The sequence below is a fragment of the Theobroma cacao genome, chromosome 4 (assembly GCF_000208745.1).
Source record: "Theobroma cacao cultivar B97-61/B2 chromosome 4, Criollo_cocoa_genome_V2, whole genome shotgun sequence".
NCBI lineage: Eukaryota > Viridiplantae > Streptophyta > Magnoliopsida > Malvales > Malvaceae > Theobroma > Theobroma cacao.
Genome location: NC_030853.1, coordinates 15372850 through 15396240, shown reverse-complemented (window position 1 = coordinate 15396240; position 23391 = coordinate 15372850). Strand labels below are relative to the sequence as shown.

General features: G+C 36.6%; 4 protein-coding genes across 6 annotated transcripts; 2 read left to right on the top strand and 2 right to left on the bottom strand.

Moving 5' to 3' along the window:
* LOC18601526 (beta-1,3-galactosyltransferase GALT1) lies at window positions 6490-10739 on the top strand. Of its 2 annotated transcripts, none has more exons than XM_018118849.1 (8): window positions 6490-6664; window positions 7173-7985; window positions 8255-8490; window positions 8608-8889; window positions 9098-9226; window positions 9296-9475; window positions 9678-9785; window positions 10210-10739. In XM_018118849.1, exons 2-8 carry the CDS (start codon window positions 7217-7219, stop codon window positions 10414-10416), a joined length of 1911 nt encoding a protein of 636 aa, XP_017974338.1. In that variant the 5' UTR covers window positions 6490-6664; window positions 7173-7216; the 3' UTR covers window positions 10417-10739. The 2 variants fall into 2 exon arrangements, with proteins under 2 accessions (XP_017974338.1, XP_017974336.1); XM_018118847.1 differs by having other exon boundaries at window positions 6585-6664; window positions 10154-10298.
* LOC18601525 lies at window positions 11585-12560 on the bottom strand. Its single transcript, XM_007032487.2, has one exon. It carries the CDS (start codon window positions 12328-12330, stop codon window positions 11683-11685), a length of 648 nt encoding a protein of 215 aa, XP_007032549.1. The 5' UTR covers window positions 12331-12560; the 3' UTR covers window positions 11585-11682.
* LOC18601523 (ATP-dependent zinc metalloprotease FTSH 6, chloroplastic) lies at window positions 12871-17873 on the top strand. The gene is given in 7 exon segments (XM_007032485.2): window positions 12871-13484; window positions 13487-13688; window positions 13798-14338; window positions 14483-14796; window positions 14972-15212; window positions 15313-15648; window positions 16197-17873. Coding segments are annotated over 7 exon segments (3453 nt in total). The 5' UTR covers window positions 12871-13099; the 3' UTR covers window positions 17631-17873.
* On the bottom strand, window positions 18152-22710 carry LOC18601521 (vacuolar amino acid transporter 1). Of its 2 annotated transcripts, none has more exons than XM_007032483.2 (3): window positions 22390-22710; window positions 19079-19686; window positions 18152-18964 (listed from the first exon to the last, which is right to left on the bottom strand). In XM_007032483.2, the coding sequence occupies exons 1-3, from the start codon at window positions 22559-22561 to the stop codon at window positions 18449-18451; spliced, it is 1296 nt and encodes a 431-aa protein (XP_007032545.2). In that variant the 5' UTR covers window positions 22562-22710; the 3' UTR covers window positions 18152-18448. The 2 variants fall into 2 exon arrangements, with proteins under 2 accessions (XP_007032545.2, XP_017975266.1); XM_018119777.1 differs by lacking the exon at window positions 22390-22710 and adding an exon at window positions 20005-20360.

Sequence of the window (23391 nt, the reverse complement as noted above, 5' to 3'; positions counted from 1 at the left end):
TCTTGGAGTTGCTAGAGTGGATGATGACCTAAAGTTGAAAGAGTTATTTAAGTCTCTCACTAAAAAGGCTGATACATGATATGTTAACCTCACCCCTGGTTCCATTAAGTCTTGGAATCAAATGTGTAGGATGTTTAGGAAGAGATTATTCTTTACTCAAGAGAAAGTTACTCTCATTGATCTTGGAAGAGAGTTCCAAAAATCTAGGGAAAATCTCATGGAGTATATCCAACACTTTAGAAAGAAGGTATTAGACATACAGGAGCTTTATGATAGGAAAAAGTTGGTAAATATGTGCATTCAAGGGATGTTTGATGAGTATAAACAATTCTTGGAGAATCTACCTCTTCCAACCTTTGCTACCTTAGTGGAAGCTATGTGAAGGACCAATAATATAGTTCTTAGATAAAACAAAATCACTCGTTTCGATAGAACAAATACCCTAACGATAAATGCCATTTAAGAAGAAGGTAAAAACAAAAGGTCCATTTTGATCAAATTTATGTACTAGAAATGATATCCCAAGGAGAAGACCAAATGAAGAGAATGACTTTTGTCCACCATTCTCAGTACTTCTAGATAAAATGAGAGCTTTTCTCCAAGAATGGATTAGGGATGGACAAATAAACTTACCCTACACCCCATGACCACTAACAACAAAAGAGAAAGCCAATCCAAGGTACTATGATTATCATCGAGTAGTTAGTCATCCACTTGCTGAATGCAGAAACCTTCAGAGAATGTTTCATTGATGAATGCAAGTAAGAGAAGTATTGATTGAAAAAAATAGAGTCCAAAATAACTCTCTCCCCACTCATCTAAATCCTCGAAGGTAGGTAAGCGTAATAATTCACACTCACCATAATGACCCTTCTTCTTCAAACACTCAGTTCAATGATGCAAGTGAAGCTATTGTGGTTACTTCATTGGTTACTAACTCACTCATGAAGAAACCTAGCTTCAACTATTTCTTTGACTAGTTTAGATTTTCAGAATAAGCAAGGAAAGAAATGGCTATAGAACAAGTTCATATAGCTAGAGAATAGTATGAGAAGTACAACTTAATAGGAAGACTTATAGGGAAGATGCTTAGCACATATCAAAATACTATTGTGTTTACAAAAGCAAACATGTGTACACCTCATCCTTATCATAATAGAAACCACTATCAATGGATATCCTATTAAGAGAACATTCATTAATGATGGTTTTTCTATAAAACTCATACTTCTATCCATTTTAAAGGCTGTAAACATAGATTTGAAGAGTCTACGTCGTCCTATGACCATCATTTCTTTTGATAACAAGGAGATCATGACTCTAGGTCAAGTGACTATGAACTTCAAGATGGGCTGATTTAAGATCAACCATGTTTCCATATTATTGATGCAAATGTGGCTTATCATGCTTTAATTGGAAGAAAGTTTTTGCACATGCATAGTATCATTCCTTCCTCATGCCTTCAATGTATTAAGGGACATTGGAAGGGGAAGTTGATTTTCATTCCAACCACTAAAGCATTGTTTGAACAGCCTAAGGTGAGTTATATAAATGCTTCTTTCTTTGACGATCTAGCAGAAGATGGGGAACCTACCATGGCTAGACCTATAGGTATTCCACTTTTGTAATGGGAAAAGTATGTTAGGAATAAGGGAGAGAATAGTGGCAAGAAGAAAAAATGAGGTGGGAAGAGAAGAAAAGGAAACACTCTATAGATAAGGAAGTAATTGACGAAAAGACATCTAATAGGGTAACCTCCTATGCACATGAAAATGGAAAAATTGTGTATTGCTTATGATGGGACACGAGGTTTGGGGAAACATCTTCTCTTAACCTTAAACTTTAGGAGCCACCGGATGCATCACCATTATGTCTTCGAGTGGACACAAAGAAAAAAGAAATATAAGAGGTATTAATCGTGGAGGAACAGCTCCAAGAACAACCCAAGCCTCAAGGTGATAAGTTCTAGAAAATAAATATAGTGGAAAAATGAAAGATGAATAAGCTACTATTCATAAGCAAAAGTCATTCTAGTGAGCAAGGAGTTACATTAATTGAGTTATTAAGAAAATTATGGGATATTTTTGCTTGAACTTATGAATAGATGCTTGGACTATATGAAAACCTTATTACTCATGAGTTACGTATTTCTCATTAAAGTAAGCTAATGACGTAACATGCTTATGTATTCCCTCATGAGATAGAGAGTCAGATAAAGAAGGAGATTAACATTAACAAACTTCTCAAAGTTGGATTCATCAAACCTATACATTATACTACTTGGCTAGCAAATGTAGTTTTTATGAAAAAGAAGAATGGAACAATTTGGGTGTGTGTACATTTCAAAGATTTGAATAAGGCATACCTAAAGTATAACTTTCTTTTTCCCAATATTGATACTTTAGTGGGTGCTACAATTGGTCATAAGATGTTCTTCTTCATATATAGGTTCAGTGGATACAATCAAATAAAGATGGTACGAGGAGATGTGGAGAAAATAGCTTTTGGAACTCCATTTGATAATTTTTACTACATTGTAATGCCATTTGGATTAAAGAATGCAGGTGCAACCTATCAACGTGCAATGACAATAATCTTCCATGACATGATGCATGATTATATGGAAGATTATGTAGATGATATAGTGGTGCAATCTAAAAAGGCTTCTAATCACCTTGAAGACTTGAAAAGAGTATTTGAACGGTGTAGAAAGTACAACCTTCTCATGAATTCTTTGAAGTGTGCATTTGGAGTAACAATTGGGAAATTTTTGGATTTTGTTGTTCATAGAAAAGGTATAGATATTGATTTTGCAAAGATAAAAGACTATTCAATCTATGCCATCTTGGGTGAATCAAAAACAACTCAAAGCGTGTTGGGGAAAGTCTCTTCTAATATGAGATTCCTTCCAACTTTAGGAGAAATCATAGTGCCTTTCCAAGTCTTGCTTAAAAAAAGTGTTTCATTCACATGGAGTGAACCACAACAACAAGCATTTGAGACAATCGAGAAGATTCTCGTTTCTCCAACAATGATGATCATGCATATTAAAAGAAAGCCAATGATGTTATATCCGACTCCTACTCCATATTCAATAGGTGCCTTTCTTGTGCAAGAAGTGGATAGAGAAGAAAAACTTATGTACTATTTTAGTGGATTATCCACCTATGGAAAAGTATTATCTTGCTTTAGTGTACACAACTCAAAAACTCCGACAACATTTCTTAGCTCACAAGCTCTTAATAGTGACAAAGTCAGACCCCATCAAGTTCTTACTCTTTATGCCAGCTTTATTAGGAAGAATAGTAAAATGGTTTACTCTATTTGGAGAATTCAATATATTAGTTGTTCAGCCAAAAGTTATCAAGTCTCAAGCTTTTTTGGATTTGTTAGCATGTTTCCCATCTCAATTTGAAGAAGTTATTCTTGATGCCATTCCAGTTGAATTTCATGAAAAGGTATGTTCAGTGAATACAGAAGAAGGAAGTGAAATTTATACTTTGATGGCTCTTCAAACAGTTTTGGAGGAGGTGTTGGAATAATTCTCATTCCACCAAGTAGAAAAAATAACTCCTTGATACAGAGTTTTAAGTTAATCTCCTCTCATTTGAGTAGAAGTCATATCTCCTTGGAGTGAAAAGATCTTCATGTATTCAAAGCGTCAAGTGAAAAGGAGAACTCCTTGATTCCAGGCTTAAAGATAAACTCCTTAGAGTCAGGTAGAGAACTTATTTCTTTAGCTTTCAAGTTAGATTTCCCATGCATCAATAATCAAGTAGAGGAAACATTAGCTTTAGGTTTGTATGCGGCAAGAACAATTAGAGTAAGTAATCTTTGCATTCGTAGAGATTCTAATCTTTTGGTATAGCAGACCAATGGTAAGTTCTCCCTGAAAGAGCCCATGGTTGCTTTTTATAGAACTTTTGTTTAATCCTTGTTAGAGAAATTTCAAGTAAGGAGATTTGAACAGACTCCAAGAACTGTGAACCGTTATGCAGATGCATTTGCTACCTTAGCTTCCAAAATCCATATGACAGAGAAAGAATGAAGTATTCTTATGGTTGTACTTAAGAGAACTCTCCCATGTTCATCTAATGAATTACCTCCAACGTATGAGGAAAAGGATTGGTGGAAACCTATTATAAAAGAGCTACTTAATCCAAGTTCTGCTACTATTTCACATTTAAAACACTTTGTTTTGATTCATGGTACACTATACCACAAAAGAAGTAATGGGGTGTTAGTGAGATGTCTTTGTAAGTATGAAGTAAAGAAAGATTAAGAATAGCCCATGAGCAATGTGTTTCTAACACATACAAGAGTTCCCAATAAAATACAAAAAGAAAAAAGAAAAAATGTAGAAGGATAATATAAGAATATATAAAAAAAAATTACAATAAGAATTCGCATAGCCTAAAGATAAACTAAGTAATAAGAAATAGCAATGAACAAAGTGCTAAAGATACAGAAACCAAACTGCTCAACCAAGTCATCAATTAGAACATATGCTCAACAAAGTCATCAATTAGAACAGATCAAGCACTTGCAAAATTAAGATCCACATGGCAAAAATACAAGCAAGACCAAATTGCTTATGCTGTTTCTGATGGCTAGGGGTATGGAAATTGCTGCTTTAAAGAATATGGTGTTTGTATCAGGTGTTATCTTCTTAGCTTTTAGTCTTGAGCGGTTCTTATCATACGAATTATCTCTTCTCATGACTTGCATTTATGCTTAGGTTTTATGTATCACAAGTATCCTCGAAAATATTGTGTCGCCAATTTTTATAAAAGGAAATCTAAGCATTAGTTGCCTTAATCAATAGACTAGTAGTAGGTTATAAAGGGGTATATTCTTTCAACTTGAACTGATAGAGCAGAAACAGAATACCTAAGTAGCCCAAGACATGACTTTCATCCAAATTCACAAATTTGGCATGCAAAACCCTGTATAAGGATTTTCAAAGGCATGTATAAGGCAACTAAATTAAAACTTTTAGAATGCTTCTTACACAGTAAACAAGTGACTCCCTTTATGGGCGGACCTACATATAATATAGTAGTGTCACATGACACTAGTTATTTGAAAAAATATAAAAAATTTGTACTTGTTATACTAGTTGTATTATAGTTTTATATAATTAATAATACTAATTAACCTGTTAATTTTTTACAATTTTGTAGGGGGTGGGATCAAACACTCTAAGTCAAAGTAAATTTATAAAAAGTAATTTATTTATTAATATTTAATACTACATGAAAAATATAAAAAAAATTTCCTTCTATAATTTAAAATTTTATTAAAAAAGTCAAAACCTAAACTATTCTCTTTCCCCAAAAATTCAAGTCCTACTATTAAGACCTATAGTGACCTTCCTCTTTTCAATCCTGGGCTGCGTTTTTCACTCTCTCAAAATAACTCATATAGGCTTCAATTGTAAATATTTTTTTAACCTAAATTAAGTTTTTAAATACTTCATGTCTAAATATTTTTTTTATTAATTCGATAGCTTAGATTCATAATTGTAATCTAACTAATAAAAAATAATATTACATGTCAAATAATATCTTGAAATAATGAGTGTTTCTTTTTTTTATTTATTTTGTGGATGAATTTGATAGTGTTTCTACTAATGCTATATATCGTGCATCGATTTCAAAATATGAAAAATCCATGTGAAAAATTAGAGTTATCTTAAATATTTTTACTTTACAATAGTAAGTGAATGTATTGAATTAATATTTTCTTTCATTTAATATTAAAACTTTTAATTTATGGATTTTAATATATTTATTTTTTTAATTATTTTTATTTTTATTTTAGTTATGACATCACTTAAGAAAATTATTATGTCTGTTCCTGACACTCTATGATGGAATGAAGTGTTAGATAACATCTTTTACATAATATGTTAAATAATAAATCATTTATGTCATTCAATTTAAGTATACCACAATTCTAATGAAAGTTTAATTCAAACATTACAGTAATCTTAGGCATTGACCTAGAGTTTCAAAAGACAAACATCAAGGGTTAGCAGCTTAGTATCCATCATACGCATACCTCAAGAAAGTCGCACCATTGGTTAAGCAATCCAGCTAAGACTAATCTCCATGCAGCTATCGATCATCATCATGCCGAAGAAAAGAAGAGATTTAAATACAAAATGGTTTAGAGGTGTCAGAACCAAATCTTCTTGATAGGTAACATATGGCAGAACTGTATGGGGCATACAGAAATTTGGGCTTGCAACTAAAATATTGGGTCCAAACAGTAATTCGGAGGATCATAGATTCTTGTAGTCTACAGTATTTATATTGGACAAGACTCCTGCTCGAGTCCAAACACTGACCTTAACAAAGACTAGCCAACAGCATAGTTCCATGTATACAACCGCCTCTTATTTTGGCGTATACTTCAAGTTCAAAAGTTCAAAGCTCCACCAACATAACAGATCCTTCCCTTTCTTTTCTTTCTTTTTCTTTTTGTTTCACATTCTTGTTTTCCATTTCTCTCTGCTTTCCTCGAATCTCTCTCCTTAGACTTCGTCGTCTTCCCTTTATTCTTCGTTGCACTTGTCAACTTTCCTCATTTTCTTCCCTTCTTCTCACAAAACCTACCAAGACCAAGGTTCCATTCAAAATAGAAACCATCAAGAATCCAGGTTTGTAACCGAGTATATAGCTTATCTATATGTATGTTTTTAATAATTCTTTTACATGCGTGTGAATTGTGATGATTATTTGCTTACTTTTGGACTGCTTAGTGTCAGCTCTTTTTTTGGTTCATCTTTGTTGTTATGTTCTATAACTTCCTTTCTTTCTGTTTCATCTGCAATATGATAGTCTGTTCTGAAGCGTTCATGTTAGATTTGTTTATATATTATTCTTAGTGGTGGTTGATGCGTTTGGAAAATTCTTTGTGCTTGGTTTTTTTGACTTTCTCCATTGTCTTGAATGATTTCTTTTGACTGGTATGCTGGTTTGCTTTCTGTGGAAGGTTTGGTTAAGATTTCTTAAGGGTCTTGGAAATTGTGCCTTACAGCTTTGTCTTGTTAAATCGGATGATTCTGTTCTTAAAGTTACAGCTTGGCTCATTTTTTTTTTATTTCTATGTTACAAGGAAATGAAACAACTTTTGATTGAATTTCCTTAATTCTGTTTTCTCATCAGCATTTTATGTGATTGCTTTACATGACAAAGTGGTTCAGACAAAAATGAAGAAGTGGTTGGGAGGTCTATTACTAGGGTCCTTTCTTGTGCTGCTGATATTGAGATATGATGTGATGATCAAAAACTCTTTTGGGAAGAATTCCCTTCAACGTAGTATGACCGTAAACTTGACTGATCCTCCTCTTAAATGGATTCAACCTACTATTGCTCCAGCAGTTCAAAATTCAGAAGCTGTTAGTCAAGTAGTTTTCGCTGACAGGTTTGTGTCTGGAATCTTTCTTGAGAGGAATTTCTCTCATGAAATTCAAGCTTCTTTATTGACATCGAATCAGATGAAGCATATTGTTAATCATACTAAAGGCTTACCTAATGCGCTAGAGGCTGTTAGAGAAGCTCGGGTTGCATGGGAAAATCTTTTGGATACCGTTGCAAAGAAGCAACAAAGTGAGGGTAATGAAAGTTCACTTGAGAATGTAAAAGAGAAACAATGTCCCTATTTCCTGAATAATATGAATTCTGCCAATATTGGCCATGGAGATTACAAACTAAGAATTCCATGTGGCCTTATTCAAGGCTCTGCAATCACTATAATTGGCATTCCAGATGGTCTTTTGGGAAACTTCCGAATTGATTTAAAAGGAGAAGAAATTCGAGGGAAGCCAGATCCTCCTACTATTTTGCATTACAATGTTCGCCTCCAAGGTGATAAGGTTACTCAGGATCCTGTAATTGTCCAAAACACATGGACTGCTGATCGTGGTTGGGGTGAAGAAGAGCGGTGCCCGTCTGCAGGTGAAGGAAATAAAAAGAAAGGTACTTTGCCTTCTCTGTTTGTCAACTCTGTCTCGCTAGGCAACTGTTTAAGCCATTTAGAGCCTCCATAATGGTGTAACATTGTAAAAGAAAGGCATACAAACTTGATTACCTATGTCCTGTTTTCAATTGTAACAAAGGCATGTAAACTTTGGGAGAACTGCTAAAAGTAAAAATCTCTATTTATATTTTTGTGCAAACTTTGAATCATCATTATGAGACCTTTGCTAGCTATATCTATTTACTGTATTTTTTTTAATGATATACAGTGGATGATTTGAAACAATGCAGTGATAAGGTGGGTAAAGTTGATAGCCGGAGGTTTGCAACCAATGAATCTTCAGTCATTTCTCTATGGCCATCAACGGCAGAAAACAAAACTAGAAGCAAGCAATACTTTCCATTTAAGCTGGGGTATTTGTCTGTTATGACACTTAGGGTTGGAGAAGAAGGATTTCAGATGACTGTTGATGGAAAGCATATAACATCATTGGCTTACCGTGAAGTAATATCTCTTTTCTTTCTTAATTCTTAGTTAATTTTCCTTTTATATAGGAATGTCTAAAATGCTATTTTCTTTGTTTTCCCCTGAGTTAATTGACTTCTCAAGAGGATATTATAGGGTCTGGAGCCATGGCTTGTCACTGAAGTGAGGATATCTGGAGATATAAAGTTGACTTCTGTCCTGGCTAGTGGTTTACCCACATCTGAGGATCTAGAGCACATTAATGATTTGGACTCCCTGAGAGCGGTTCCTCTCCTACCAAACCAGCCATTAGACCTCTTTATTGGAGTCTTTTCTACAGCAAACAACTTCAAGCGTAGGATGGCTGTTCGCAGAACATGGATGCAGTACCCTGCTGTGAAGTCAGGAGCTGTTGCAGTACGCTTTTTTGTTGGTTTGGTGAGTTTTATGCTTTCATTTCATTACCATTTGGTGCATATGTTTTCCTTCATGGTATATATTTCACAATGTTGAAGTTGATTCTGGCCGTTAATGTACATGCTAAACTACTTTATGAGTTTTGTCATCTTGCATTTTTAGTTTCCATAAGGTTCTAGTTCATTCTATTAATTGGAAAGGTATTCTAAATGTTTGCATTATACTGCAGCATAAAAACCAGATAGTGAATGAGGAACTCTGGAGTGAGATAAAGACATATGGAGACGTTCAGCTGATGCCTTTTGTTGACTACTATGGTCTTATCACTTGGAAGACTGTAGCAATCTGCATTTTTGGGGTAAGTTCTTACAGTCTCACTTTTTTTCTGCTAGTTTTATCTTCTTGGCTTATTTTGTGTTTGTAACAGACAGAGACTGCTTCAGCCAAATATATCATGAAGACAGACGATGATGCCTTTGTTCGTGTGGATGAAGTGTTAGCTTTTTTAAATAAGGGAAATGTAAGCCATGGATTGCTTTATGGTCTTATAAAGTATGATGCTCAGCCTCATCGGAACACTGACAGTAAATGGTATATCAGCCCTGAGGTAATTTTGTCTGCATAATCTATTCATTTTGTCCAAATGGGTTTGAAGGAATGAAAAATCTCAATTAGCTTAGCTTTAAATAGAAGAGTATTTGCATGGGGCTCATAGTTTCAGGGTGTTCATATTTGATGTGTTTATTGCTTGGCCAATTGACTTTCTTTTTTCTTTTTTCTCTGACTGCTCTTCTGTTTGCTATCTGAAGGAGTATCCTGGAAGTACTTACCCTCCTTGGGCACATGGCCCTGGTTATGTGGTATCGCATGACATAGCTAAGGCAGTCTATGTAATGCACAAAGAAGGTCGTTTGCATGTAAGTCTCCTCCCAAAACTGGAAAAACATTCTTTTTCCTCCCCCTCCCATCTTGTTTTTCCTTAATTATCTTCACCTGATCACCAATGTCTGTTAATATGTGTTTTGTTAAACTGAAATCATGGGTTAATTTTTTCTCTTCTATGTTTCTTAATCACCATCTATTCTATGACTCAGATAGTTGAGCTCATCCTCTTGACCTTCAAATATTCACTCCTTACTATCACAATAATTGTCCTATAATGGATTAATTAAATCTTCTGCTATATTTTCAGCTGGCCCTAAATACAAGCTAGCATCATATACTTTACTTACATTTTACTTTAATTTTCTCTCTTAAGTCACTTTTTTTATTCTACAATTGTTAGATTACAAGTTAAAGAACTTTTGTCAATATGAAAATGGTTATGCCTGAGATGCACAGATGTTTAAGCTAGAGGATGTAGCAATGGGAATCTGGATAGCAGAGATGAAAAGGGAAGGGTTGAAGGTCTATTATATAAATGAAGAGCGGGTCTACAATGAAGGGTGCAAGGATGGTTATGTTGTTGCTCACTACCAAAGCCCCAGAGAGCTGCTTTGCCTATGGCAAAAGTTGGAAGAAGAGAGTGTGGCTAAATGCTGTGCTTGATAAGCTAATAACTCTTTAAATTAGTAAAGCACAAGAAAAGATTTTTTTGTTCTTCTTTATACATTCTTAACTAGATTTTAGATGAAATATGACATGTAGAAATCCTTGGGACCTAGTTAAGAAGTAGGATCCAAGTTCCCCCATAGTCACAGTACTTCTTGCTAGGAATCTAGTTTTGCATTTTTGGGATCCATCCAAGATGCTTCTGGAGGAACCGGCAGAGAGATTGTACAGCAGGATTGACAGATAACAAAAGTGTCCTGAATGATACTAGTATATAGTCATTGTTTTATTCTTTGGTTTAAATTATGCACTTTTTTCCTTTCTTCCCTCTTATCCACTTATTGTGCTCTTGGAGTTGGTAAAATACTTTTCATTTTCCCTCAACATGTCACAGCTTTCACTCAAATCCACCTTAGTTAACAGTAACTCAGAAAAAACATATTGCAGAAGATTATATCTGTACTGAAATGAGTTACTAGGTCATGTATTTGTTACTGAATCACAATTCACAAATCAGTTGCAGAATCTTGTCTTTCTTTTCTTCAGCAAAAAGTAAAGAATGCAGTGAACGCAACATTACTAGAATTTAGAGCACATTGAAAGAGATGACAAATCTTTATCAGAAGAAAAAGATGTATGAAAATTACAAAGTCAAATTTCATCTTTGATCTTGTCCATTTTGTATATATAATACAACAACGTAAGCAGTAACATATTCAAATTATTACTATGTCTTAATCGGAAATAATACTATTTTGGCCTCCATGAGAATACCTGCCTACCCTGCATCTGACACAAAATCCGACCCCTTTCTCCCTGGAATTCACATCCAACATACTTTGTCCGAGAAAAAGGTTAAATACAATTCCATCAACAAGCAAAATACAATCAAATTATTTACCATGGAGTCCATGTCACTATTTTTCTTATTGATCATCATTTTGATAATAAAACAGAAAACCTGAACACATTTTCCTTCAACAATCGATTTCTGACCACATTAATGAAAACAACAAATTCAAACGTATTTACAGTAGGTATCTTCAGTGTCAATGAACCATAATTTGATCGAATTCTTCAATAAAATTCAAACACACATACAGTGTTTCTTCAAACCACAAAGAAAAACTACAACTAGCAATAATGTTACATTCTCCTGCAGGCACGAACCATAAATTCTTGAAGAAATTTATTCTTTAAATTCATTTCACACCAATCTATCTATCCTAGACGCTGAGTCCAGAACCATGGTTTTTACAAATTTTAAGCAGCCATACAACCCACGCCATATCTAGTGGTAGGAAACACAAGAAACAAGCCACTGCAAACAATCCCCACCATCAATGGAAAACTCTCCATAACTTGATCCATTTCCTTCTCATGCCCCGGGAATACACAGTTTGTAACTCTATGATCCGAAAACGCAATTGCCATGAACACCAAGACCGACATGATTGCGTGCACCAAATCAGTGAGCCCAACCTTGTATTTCTCGTCTTTCGGAGTTTCCACATCGAGACCAGCCTTGAACACAGCCAGTCCCTTAGGGGTCACGAAACCATAGTAAACTTTCCCATCAGGACCCCGGAAACTATCAGTAAAATGAAAGAAGAAGCAAGAGAGCGCGCAAAGGCATAAGAGGAAGTAAATCATCATGGTGTTAACAGGGGAGCAATCACCATTGCGGTAAACAGAAGGGAGAACCATTTCAAAAGTTAAAAGGGTGCCTGTTGGAAGGAAGTTTACAAGCATCGAAGTTTTGGATATTGTTTTTTGTACTCCTTTGGCCACAGCTTTCCTCTTCCGGCCGGGTTCGGGAGGCAGCCGAGGGAGGGAGGAGGTTGGTGTAGTACCTTCTGGTGGTGTTGCATTGTATACTTTGATGCCGATTCCTTCTTCAGTTTGTTCCATTTAGTTTAGAAAGAAAGGAATGCCAGAGAAGAAAAAACTGCGTGATGATAAGGAAAGGAAAAGCTTTGGGAGGAATTCCTGTGATATTTAAAGGGTTTTGCCCTTGGTTTGAATTGAAACTTTTGAGTAGTTATTGACGGTTAATGAACGGATATTGCCAACAACCGCCCCTCAGTTTTCCCTCCATTATTCGAGGGTTTTGAATTAATTGAAAAGTGCAGTTTTCCCCTGAAAAATCAGAAAATAAAATACAAAAACCGAGATTCTTTTTAGTACTAACGATATGCTAAGTAAAGTATAAGGTGGCATCGTTTTAGAACACAGTTTGACCCCATGGTTTGATGAACATCAGAAATCCAATGACCACCTCTTTAGTTCCAATTGTATGGTTTGGAGATTATGAAAACAGGAAAGGAGAATAATGTATGGTTGAGAACAAGAGATGGTAAAAGATAAGGTTCTTCTGTTTTGTAGGTTTCTACTAATCGGCCATATTGTAGTTTTGAGGACTCCTTTTTGTCCCATCAGTTATGCGTATAATCTATGAAGAAAGTACACTTTCCAGATCCTTCAGGAAATGGGAAATTTGAGCAATAAACACCCAAGCCTTAGAAAAGGCCAAATTGAAGTGCTAGAAACATCCTTGTCTGACCACCTTATTTATGGAACTCCAAACTATTCCCTCCATATCAGAAACGACTTCTCAAGCACAGCAAAAAGTGTTCAAACACTTGGAACATAGCTTGGCTACCAGCTGAGACCAAAGACTATGGCACCTGCTCTATCTCTTTCTGTCTCCCACCTTCCAGTTTGCAAATCTCAAGACTTCTCGAAGGATACCTGCCTCCCAAAAGGAACTAATAGGGAAAACCCTTCTGCCAAAATAGCTTCAGATGTCAAGTTAAGTAAAAGAAAGCTATTGAGTTCAACTGCCTTGGGTCTTATTGGAGGTCTCTCAGTTGCTCAGCCAATAAGAGCTGAGCCAGAGAGCCCAATTGAAAGCACATCAAATAGAATGTCATATTCAAGATTCTTGCAGTACTTGGACGAAGGTGCTGTGAGAAAGGTGGACTTGTTCGAGAATGCAACTGTAGCGATTGCTGAGATATATAATCCTGCGCTTGACAAAATTCAGAGGGTAAGAGTCCAGTTACCGTGTTGCCACAAGAATTACTCGGGAAAATGAAGGAGAAGGGTGTAGATTTTGCTGCTCATCCAATTGATATCAACTGGTCAGTTGCTTTACTTGACTTGTTGGGGAACTTGGCATTTCCTTCGATTTTGCTAGGCACTTTGTTGTTAAGGAGCTCATCTCCAAACACTCCTGGAGGTCCCAACTTGCCTTTTGGACTTGGAAGGTAACTTATTTCCTACTTTAATTGATATTTTTGGTGTTAAATAGACTATATAGTTTTGGTTACTGTTCCTTGATAACAAGAGCATGTACTAATTTCTTTGTGATGACAGGAGCAAAGCCAAATTTGAGATGGAACCCAACACTGGAGTAACTTTTAATGATGTTGCTGGTGTTGATGAAGCTAAGCAAGATTTTCAAGAGATAGTTGAGTTCTTAAAAAACCCAGAGAAGTTTGCTGCGGTGGGTGCAAAAATTCCTAAAGGAGTGCTTTTAGTTGGACCTCCTGGGACTGGAAAGACATTGATGGCAAAGGCAATTGCAGGAGAAGCAGGGGTTCCTTTCTTTTCACTTTCTGGATCAGAGTTCATAGAGATGTTTGTTGGAGTAGGAGCTTCAAGAGTTAGGGATCTGTTTAACAAGGCAAAGGCTAATTCACCGTGCTTGGTGTTCATAGATGAGATTGATGCTGTTGGAAGGCAGAGAGGAACTGGTATAGGTGGAGGAAATGATGAGAGGGAGCAAACTCTAAATCAATTGCTAACTGAAATGGATGGTTTTACTGGCAACACTGGAGTTATCGTCATTGCTGCTACTACTAGGCCTGAAATTCTTAATTCTGCTTTGCTTAGGCCTGGAAGATTCGACAGACAGGTAAGCTATTCTTTATAAATATATTGCAAGCCTTTATGAGCAAATGTGACACTGCTATAATAGGGCTAGTGTTATGTACTTTGATCATTAAGTTTACAAGACCATGGCTAAAACTTAAGAACCCTAAATCTGTTGATTGAGCAGGTCACTATTGGGATACCAGATATAAGAGGCAGGGAAGAAATACTGAAGGTACATAGCAACAACAAGAGGCTGGATAAAGATGTTTCTCTCGGTGTAATTGCTATGAGGACACCAGGATTCAGTGGTGGAGATTTGGCAAACCTTATGAATGAAGCTGCCATTCTTGCCGGTAGAAGGGGCAAAGACAAGATCACAATGAAAGAGATTGATGACTCAATTGATCGAATTATGGCTGGAATGGAGGGAACAAAGATGACAGATGGAAAGAGCAAAATTCTTGTGGCCTACCATGAAATTGGACATGCTGTCTGTGCGTAAGTTTCATGGAACAATCTCTCATAAATAATTAGTCGAAGCTTATCTAACCTGTAAAATGAATATTGCAATATATCAAACATCCTCAGTTATTTTTATGGATAGCTTCCGATAGATATTACATAGAAAGAAAGCATAGTTACTTAACCTGTCTTTTACACTTTGTACTTGCAGGACATTGACCCCAGTCCATGACCCAGTTCAAAAAGTCACTCTGATCCCCAGAGGCCAAGCTCGAGGCCTAACATGGTTCATACCAGGTGAAGATCCTGCTTTAATTGCCAAGCAAGAACTCTTTGCTAGAATAGTCGGAGGACTTGGTGGTAGGTCAGCAGAAGAGATAATCTTTGGAGAATCAGAAATTACTACAGGTGCTGCAGGGGACTTGCAACAAATAACACAAATAGCAAGACAGGTTTGCAACTAGAGAATTGGAATTTTCGATCTATCATCTCCCAATAAAGCAAAAAAAATGGAAAACCATCTTTAGCTAACAAGTTTCTTTTTTATTACAGATTGTAACAAGATTTGGCATGTCTGATACTGGACCTTGGGCATTAACTGATCCTGCAGTACAAAGTAGCGACGTGGTGTTAAGGATGCTGGCTAGGAATTCAATGTCTGAGAAACTAGCAGAAGACATTGATTCATCAGTTAGGAACATAATTGAGAGTGCATATGAGGTTGCAAAGAAGCATATAAGGAATAACCGCGAAGCCATTGATAAGATAGTGGAGGTGCTGCTGGAGAAAGAAACCCTTACAGGAGATGAGTTCAGAACAATCCTGTCAGAATTTGTTGATGCCCCTGTAGTAAAAGCAGACAGATCTCCAGTCCGTGAGATGATCAATGCTTGAATAACTGTACAATATAGTGTAGGCAAGGCAATATTGTATAGATACAGTCTAATACGCAATAGTATAAGAAGTTAAGGCTTATTAATACAGTCTAGATAATATATAATCATATTCATCCAACTGCCAGAGCTAGGACATATAGCTAGCTAAGTTTTCAAAAATTAGTGCAGAAAGTGCTGATTGATCTATTAGGTGCAAACTTTTAACATTAATCCAAATATGAACGAATGAAATGAAAATTGAGAAAGAAAGAGAATCTATATTATAAACTTGGTATTGAAATAAAACATTGCACATATTATAGGAGGTAGTGAACCTATGAGACAACATCAACACATTCATGTTGGATTCATTTGAGGCTTTTAAATCAATTTTAGTTAAGCTAATTAAATTATGAAATTGGTGGATTGCCCTGAACGACGTCGTTTTGATATCCAGTTCGCTGTCTCATCTTTTTCTTCATCCACCAACGAAATTTCCCTCCAAAAATGTGCAACCAAAACTTCCTCTCGAGAAAGAACCAATTTATGGTTTTCTTAAAGCTCTGTTCTTCAATCAAACACCTCTCTCAAGTCCATGCCCAAATCCTCATCTCTAATCTTCACCAAGACTCTTTCCTTCTCACCGAACTCGTCAGATTCTCCTCGCTATCTCCCTACAAAAATCTCAGCTACACGCATACCCTTCTAGTTAACTCACTCAACTCAACTCCCTCTACATGGAATATTCTTATCCGAGGCTATGCTTCTAGCGATACTCCACAAAAGGCAATCTGGGTACTTAAAGAAATGCGAAAACGAGGCCTTCAACGCAATAAACTTACGTACCCATTTGTTTTAAAGGCGTGCGCAAGGGGTGAAGCACTTGCGGAAGGTAGACAAGTTCATGGGGAGATTTTCAAGCATGGTTTAGATGATGATGTTTATGTTGAGAACAATTTGGTGCATTTTTATGGGTGTTGTAAGAAGATAATCGATGCAAAGCAAGTGTTCGATGGAATGGGTGAGAGAACTGTGGTTTCGTGGAATGCGGTGCTTTCTGCTTGTGTTGAGAATTTTTGCATTGAGGATGCAATTGGGTATTTTGATAAGATGAGGAATTGTGGGTTGGACGAAACCACAATAGTGATCATGCTCTCAGCGTGTGCAGAGCTAGGATCTTTAAGCTTCGGCAGGTTGCTTCATTTGCAAGTTGTTGAGAGAGGTTTAATTTTGAATTGTCAATTGGGGACTGCACTTGTTGATATGTATGCGAAGAGTGGATATGTTGGTTATGCTAGTCGAGTTTTTGATAGAATGGAGGAGAAAAATGTGTGGACTTGGAGTGCAATGATATTGGGATTTGCGCAACACGGTTTTGCTAAGGAAGCCCTTGAAATTTTTGTAAAGATGATGAAAAGTTCTTGTATAAGACCGAATTACGTTACTTATCTTGGAGTTCTTTGTGCTTGTAGCCATTCTGGTTTGGTGGACGATGGGTACCGGTATTTTCATGAAATGGAGTATGTTCATGGGATTAAGCCTATGATGGTTCATTATGGTGCCATGGTTGATGCCTTGGGTCGTGCTGGTCGTCTGAAAGATGCTTACACTTTCATAATGAACATGCCTATTGAGCCTGACCCCATTTTATGGAGGACTTTGCTAAGTGCATGCACTATTCATAATGTTAATGATACTGATGGCGTCAGTGATAGGGTGAGAAAGAGGTTGCTTGAGTTGGAGCCAAGAAGGAGTGGAAATTTGGTGATGGTTGCAAACATGTATGCAGAAGCTGGAATGTGGGATAGAGCAGCAAATGTACGGAAGGTTATGAGGGATGGAGGGTTGAAAAAGATGGCTGGTGAAAGCTGTCTTGAGTTAAATGGCTCCATTTATCAGTTTTTTTCAGGGTATGATTCTCAATTTGATTTTGATGGCATCTATCTATTGCTAGATACACTGACCTTACACATGAAAATGATTAACATTTTGTAGTGGTATTGCTTGATATGAACCCTTTTGCATTCAGGATTAGAGAAAATATTTAATTGTGCAAGCTGCAAATTTGCATTATCGGTACCCCATAGTTTCATTCTGCTTTAATAGTGGTGTGGCCCTATGTAGGCCCAGTGGTGTATAGAAATCATAAGAGTTCATTACTTTCAGCAGTCATTCCTGTGGCCCTAAGGAATGTGTAGTATCATTTATATAGATAATAAAATGTGACCTTGAAACTTTCTACCCCTGTACACAGTAGAAACTAAGTGGAAACACAAGAAGATGGATCTTGAGGAGAGAAAAGGATTTAGCAATCTAATAACACAAGTGAAAGCCAAGAGATGGATAGTTACTGAAGGTTTTCTTCTGATAGACTGTTGCTGTTTCTGTAGAAGAAGACTATTTTTCAACAAGCTCCAGTCAGCAATCTGAATACAGGAGGGAATTTGAGGCCTTGACAAGAGTTTGTGCCAATTAAAGACTGGAGGCTTACTTTCGTATTCTGGCGTAGTGCAAACTTGAAAATCAGTGATATTTATTGATTACTATGTTGACAATCCTGAGAACACTTGGCTTCCAGGATCAGAACACTCAAAATATAGGAAAAAAGTTTGCAAACATTAATCAGTGATAACTAATGCATGTCATATCCAAGCAATGGAAGTGTTAGGAAGCATTCCATTGCTAGTGCTACGAACAGTTTTAGATTGCAATGAAAAGGACTTTCATCTGACCTTAGAGAAGAACCCTCCAAATTAATCAGGAATACAATACATTATATATAACAAGATAGGCATATACAAAACCGCTGGCATTTATAAATTGCCTATTATGTCTATAACAGATGTGTAAGTACCGAATATCACCACGGCAACACCCATTAGTATTATAAGGCCTATAGCAACCATTTCGCACCCAAATCTCTGATATGTTCCTGATATCTTCAAGTAGCATAAGCATGGTATTATGATCGAAGCTGTGATACTTAAAAATGCTCCAACTAGGGACATGAGGGAACCGAAGAATGGAACTGCCAGAGCCACCAAAACAGTGCTGATCATCAAGGTGGTGCCAACAAAGAGGCTGAGGAATCGCTTGTTGCAGTGATATGGAAACCAGGTTTTAGTTGCATTGACAATTGGTGTAACCATCAATGCATATTTGGATATTGGATTGACCAGGGTGGTGTATATTGCCACTCTTGAGCTGAGCTTGTTAGTCGGAAGGTTCAAAGTTATCTGTGATTGAACATCTGAACCAAACATTAAGTACCCAAAAATTGCCATTGATGCATAACTGAGGGTACACAAGACAAAGCATATGACCAGGACCTGAAAGAAAAACAGAAATTTTCCTCAAAACCTGTTGAAAATCAGAAGACTCTAGTGACAGACTGCTGAAATTATGTGCACTGAACAACATAAATTTGGAAAGTTAATACTTACATTGGAGAACTGATGCCTTTTTTTCATGGAAGTGTAAAGGGTAGGGAAGACTGGATGCGCACAATAACAGAAGGCGTATAAGCTAACAGCAGTTGGGATTCCATCCCAATTTAGCAGTGTTCCCCTTTGTTGAAACCCAATTCCATCAAATGCAGCAGTCCAGATAATTGAACCAAGGATGACTGCAGAAGCTAGAACCCCGCTGGCAGAGACGTAAGAAAGAAGGCTCAAGTTATCCAACCAAACAGAAGGCAAAATTATGAGGGCAACGATTATTATAAAGCCTTGTTTCCCACCAACTGTTAGTCCTGCTACTTCAAAATCCACATTTGGGAACAACTTTTGCAAGTTATCTCCTTCTAGAATCAAAAATCCTGTTGCGACTAAGTAGAGCTCGATGTACATGAAAACTGATACTATTAGTCTCCCCTTGTTCCCAAATGCATGCTCGCCTATGTCAGGATAAGTTCTGATATTAGAATCAGCATCCATACATCTTTGAATCAACAAACCCGAGTAGAATGCTGCCGTGGCTATGGCAAAAAGAAATATCAAGCTCAACCATCCTCCTGATGCCAGTGCATATGGGATTGATAATATCCCAACTCCTGGAAATAGTTGAAAGTAAACAAAAAAAAAAGTTAGGGAAACTGCTTTCTTTACTAGCTTTTGGAGAAAACAAATGAAAATGTTAAAAGAAATTAAAATAGGAAAAGGTTCTTATCAACTCCTACAGTCTCCTTAAAACACTCAGTATTCTTCAACATGACTGAAATTTTAAAGCATTTAGACTGTGGTTTCAGCAAACATTTTCCAGTGAAGTGACATATTTTTAATCCAATAAGCCATGCTCCTGGGGACCTATAGGGCAGGATCTAATTAGTGTTATGAATTAAGATGAATTAGAACAAAGAACTAAACAGAACCTGAAAGAGCATTAAGTCCATTAAAACAGGTTCTGAAAACAGACGTAGTGCCCGCACTGGCGTGAGCAGAATTTGATTCTACTTCCTCTAGCTTGCTTCCTAACCCTTCTTCATTCTCATCCTCAATGAGAGGCACAGTCAAGGATGATTGCTCAAGTGGCATGGCCTCCATGATTGAGAAAGAGAGAGAGGTTTAAAGGTGTAGCTCGAAAGCGGTAAGAGGAATAAAAAAAGATAGTAGTAATAATAATGAAGAGGTGCCACTTGTTTGACACCTACACTCGGTAGTTTCACTTAAGGGGTGTTGGCTTTCCAAGCACTTTGAACATATTTTAAAGCAGACAATAACTGTCTTCTACTCATCTTCCAAATAAGATAAATATTTTGCTGCAAAGTACGTGCCATTTTTAAGTGAAGATGCCGCTGTTAACCAGCTACAGCTCTTTGGTGGGCGACAAACAACCAAATGACATCACGAACCAGTCACGTGTAAAGCACAGTTTCAAAAGTTTTCTTCTCAGTTTTTTGTAGCTGTACTCCTTGCAGCAGACAACTCCATAGTGAAAAGCTCCTTTCCAGCCCACTGGTCTATCTGATTCTAAATTGTCCTTATCTTGTAGTTTCCCACTTTTGTTTGAACACCTCTCTCTTATTTGTCCTTACCCTTGGCCTTCCTGCCTTAATTAACCAGAGCGAAACGGAAGAGAAGGGGTTCATCATTCATGAAGGGAAAAGACTGATGTGATTGTACCAAACTAGTCATGAATGGGACAATTGCGAACCAGAGCTAATATCCATGGAACATGTATAGTTCTGCACTCCAGCTTTTATGCCTATAATTTGTGCAGACTTCATCGTCCAAGTTGGCTGTAAGTTTGTTAATGATTGGGACATGAACCTACTTCACTAGTGTATATTTTTTTTTATCAGTCTTCCCATTATTTTTTCTCCACATAATTCACAAGAATCTCCCAAGCTTTTTTCTGAATGTGAAGATTCAGGAAAAGCATATAAGAGGTTTAACATAAGTGCATGTGGTCTATATTTTATGTCACGGATATAGCTTTACAGGCACTCACCCCCATCACACTATGTCGAAAATCCCACCCTCCCTTAGACGAGGAAAACCAGACGAAGGAAGGGGGAGCCGGAGGACCACCATGGTATCATTAGGCATGCCTTATCTAGAAAGAAATTAAATTCTAATGCAAAGACTGTCCTCGAATTTTGTCTTCATTAAGGTTGGACAAAAACCAATACTTTAATGTCATTTGGAGGTTTCTGAAGTTTTAATTGTTTATCATCTTCGACACACTGACACCACATATTTAAGCCACCTAGCTAGTCAAACATGACAGCTGGAGATGTGTTAATTTATCCCATCTTTATTTGCATGTTTGGTTTAGTGATAGATAATACACATCTACAGAAGATCAATCAGTGATTCTCCCCCTGGCTAGCTGCTGGCTATCTCATCGCACTAACAAAGAAAGATTATCCATCACTTTAGATAAAGTGAGTACAGCCTCTTCATAATGCAAATATCATTTTTTATAGCACAAGTCAAATAACTACCAATAAGTAGTTCTTGCTTCTCTCCTTTTCCAGAAGCATGAAACATGGGTTTTGAGGTATTAATTGACGCTAATCCAAATACGTTCGGTGGATGTCATTTGGAGCGAAGAAAGAAGAAGCCAAAAGAAATAAGGCTCTTCAAATCATATCATCATCGGTATAAAATTAAAGAAAAACAATAAAATTTCCACCAATCCTAGGGTTCCTCGGATATTTCTATGACAAGACAGTTATGGTTACACGTTAACCCACTATAGATAAGGACACCATTTTTTTCTGGCTACTTAACCAGTTCTGTGTACCAAGATTTTTCTTTGATCCTACACCACTAGAAATTCTTGAGGTTATTCACGATACCCAGATTTTTCTGAGCCGTCCCCGTGACTCCATTCTTCTTTTCCGTATTCCTTTTGGCCTATGAGGCCTTCCTCTATAGATTCATACACAGCTGCAAGTTCTAGCTAGCTTTTCTAATAGAAACCACTAGATTCGATTTGAGAGCTGTAAACTACAATCCCACTACATACTGCTTGTTCTTTTATTGACCCAACTAATTAGGCCAGGGTTTTACTTTGTTTAGAAGTTTGGCCGGCCCAACATGGAAACACGTGCCCTTCCCCTTTTCTACTATATATACATATATATCAAAGTTTATAAGAACTTTTGGCTGAAAACTAATGTAAAATATGACAGAAAAAAATTCATGTTAAAAGCTATAAAAAGTTGACAACTCCAAGCGAAACAAACGACTATGGCAAAGACTATAAAGTTAAAGGAAGTTGAGAGAGTTGAGAATTGATGAGAAAGTACCTGATAAAGCATTCAGTCCATTGAAACAAGTCTTGAAAAAGGAGGTAGCCCCTTGGGTGTGGATATCAACATGATTTCCAGGTGCCTCCAGGTCCTCTAATTTGCTGTGCTTCTCGTCAGGAACCAGAGGTACATTAAGATCAGGTGCGGCATCTTGGTGTTCAGTCGCCATTGCTGAGAAAGAGCAAAAACAAACAGGAGAGAAATAGAGGAGCAAGGATGGACAAGAAATTAGTTGCTGTGTTATAATCCAAGACACGATCAAATTGAGCAACGAAAATATAGCATCTTAAAGACTTTTATAGTTAGTTGAGCTCTGAAATGACAAGAGCTTCTTCCAACATGTGAGCAACTTACTTTTCAAAAAAAAAAAAAACATGTGAGCAACTTTAATTAAAAGACCAAGACACCACAACTGCGCTCACACGGTAACGTTGCCCACGTTTTTCATGCACCAAAAGCATCCATTGATGCTAGTAACCCCACAATCGGAAAATATATAATAATTGATTAATTTGGATCCACCCTTCTTCCATCCCACTTAGCTTTATTATTATATCGATTAATGTTTTATTAACTAAAACCGAGATCCCACATCCCAACAACAACAGATTTATATATTTTCCCGTTGTCTCTTTAAGGAGTACGGTAGTAGGCGTCCTAGGTTGATGCCATCCTTATTTTGGGGAGCTTTATGTAGAAAAAAAAAATGAAATCCCAATGTCTCTCTCCATTATTCAAGATATATCGCAACATTTTCCATGTATATTCATGTTTTATATATATATATATATATTTGAAAGAATGGGAATTCGATTTTTATTATTTTTTAGAGAAAAATTATATATCTATTAATAAATCAAATATTTTAATGCATATATTCGTATTCCATTGCCTCCCAAGGGATCTAAAAGTTAAAATATGAAATTTAATACATAAAATTATTATTTTATACACAACAAGTGAAATTTTTAAATTTTTATAAATGATATTAGAAAGTTG

Bases quoted from the DNA above. Each gene is read 5' to 3' on its own strand.
- LOC18601526 (XM_018118849.1), top strand. From the start codon at position 7,217: ATGAAGAAGTGGTTGGGAGGTCTATTACTAGGGTCCTTTCTTGTGCTG. The intron at 7,986-8,254 runs GTACTTTGCCTT...AATGATATACAG, and splicing joins TGAAGGAAATAAAAAGAAAG to TGGATGATTTGAAACAATGC. The intron at 8,491-8,607 runs GTAATATCTCTT...AGGATATTATAG, and splicing joins CATCATTGGCTTACCGTGAA to GGTCTGGAGCCATGGCTTGT.
- LOC18601525 (XM_007032487.2), bottom strand. From the start codon at position 12,330: ATGGAACAAACTGAAGAAGGAATCGGCATCAAAGTATACAATGCAACA.
- LOC18601521 (XM_007032483.2), bottom strand. From the start codon at position 22,561: ATGGCGACTGAACACCAAGATGCCGCACCTGATCTTAATGTACCTCTG. The intron at 19,687-22,389 runs GTACTTTCTCAT...AACTATTTCCAG, and splicing joins TGGACTGAATGCTTTATCAG to GAGTTGGGATATTATCAATC. The intron at 18,965-19,078 runs GTAAGTATTAAC...TTTTTCTTTCAG, and splicing joins AAAGGCATCAGTTCTCCAAT to GTCCTGGTCATATGCTTTGT.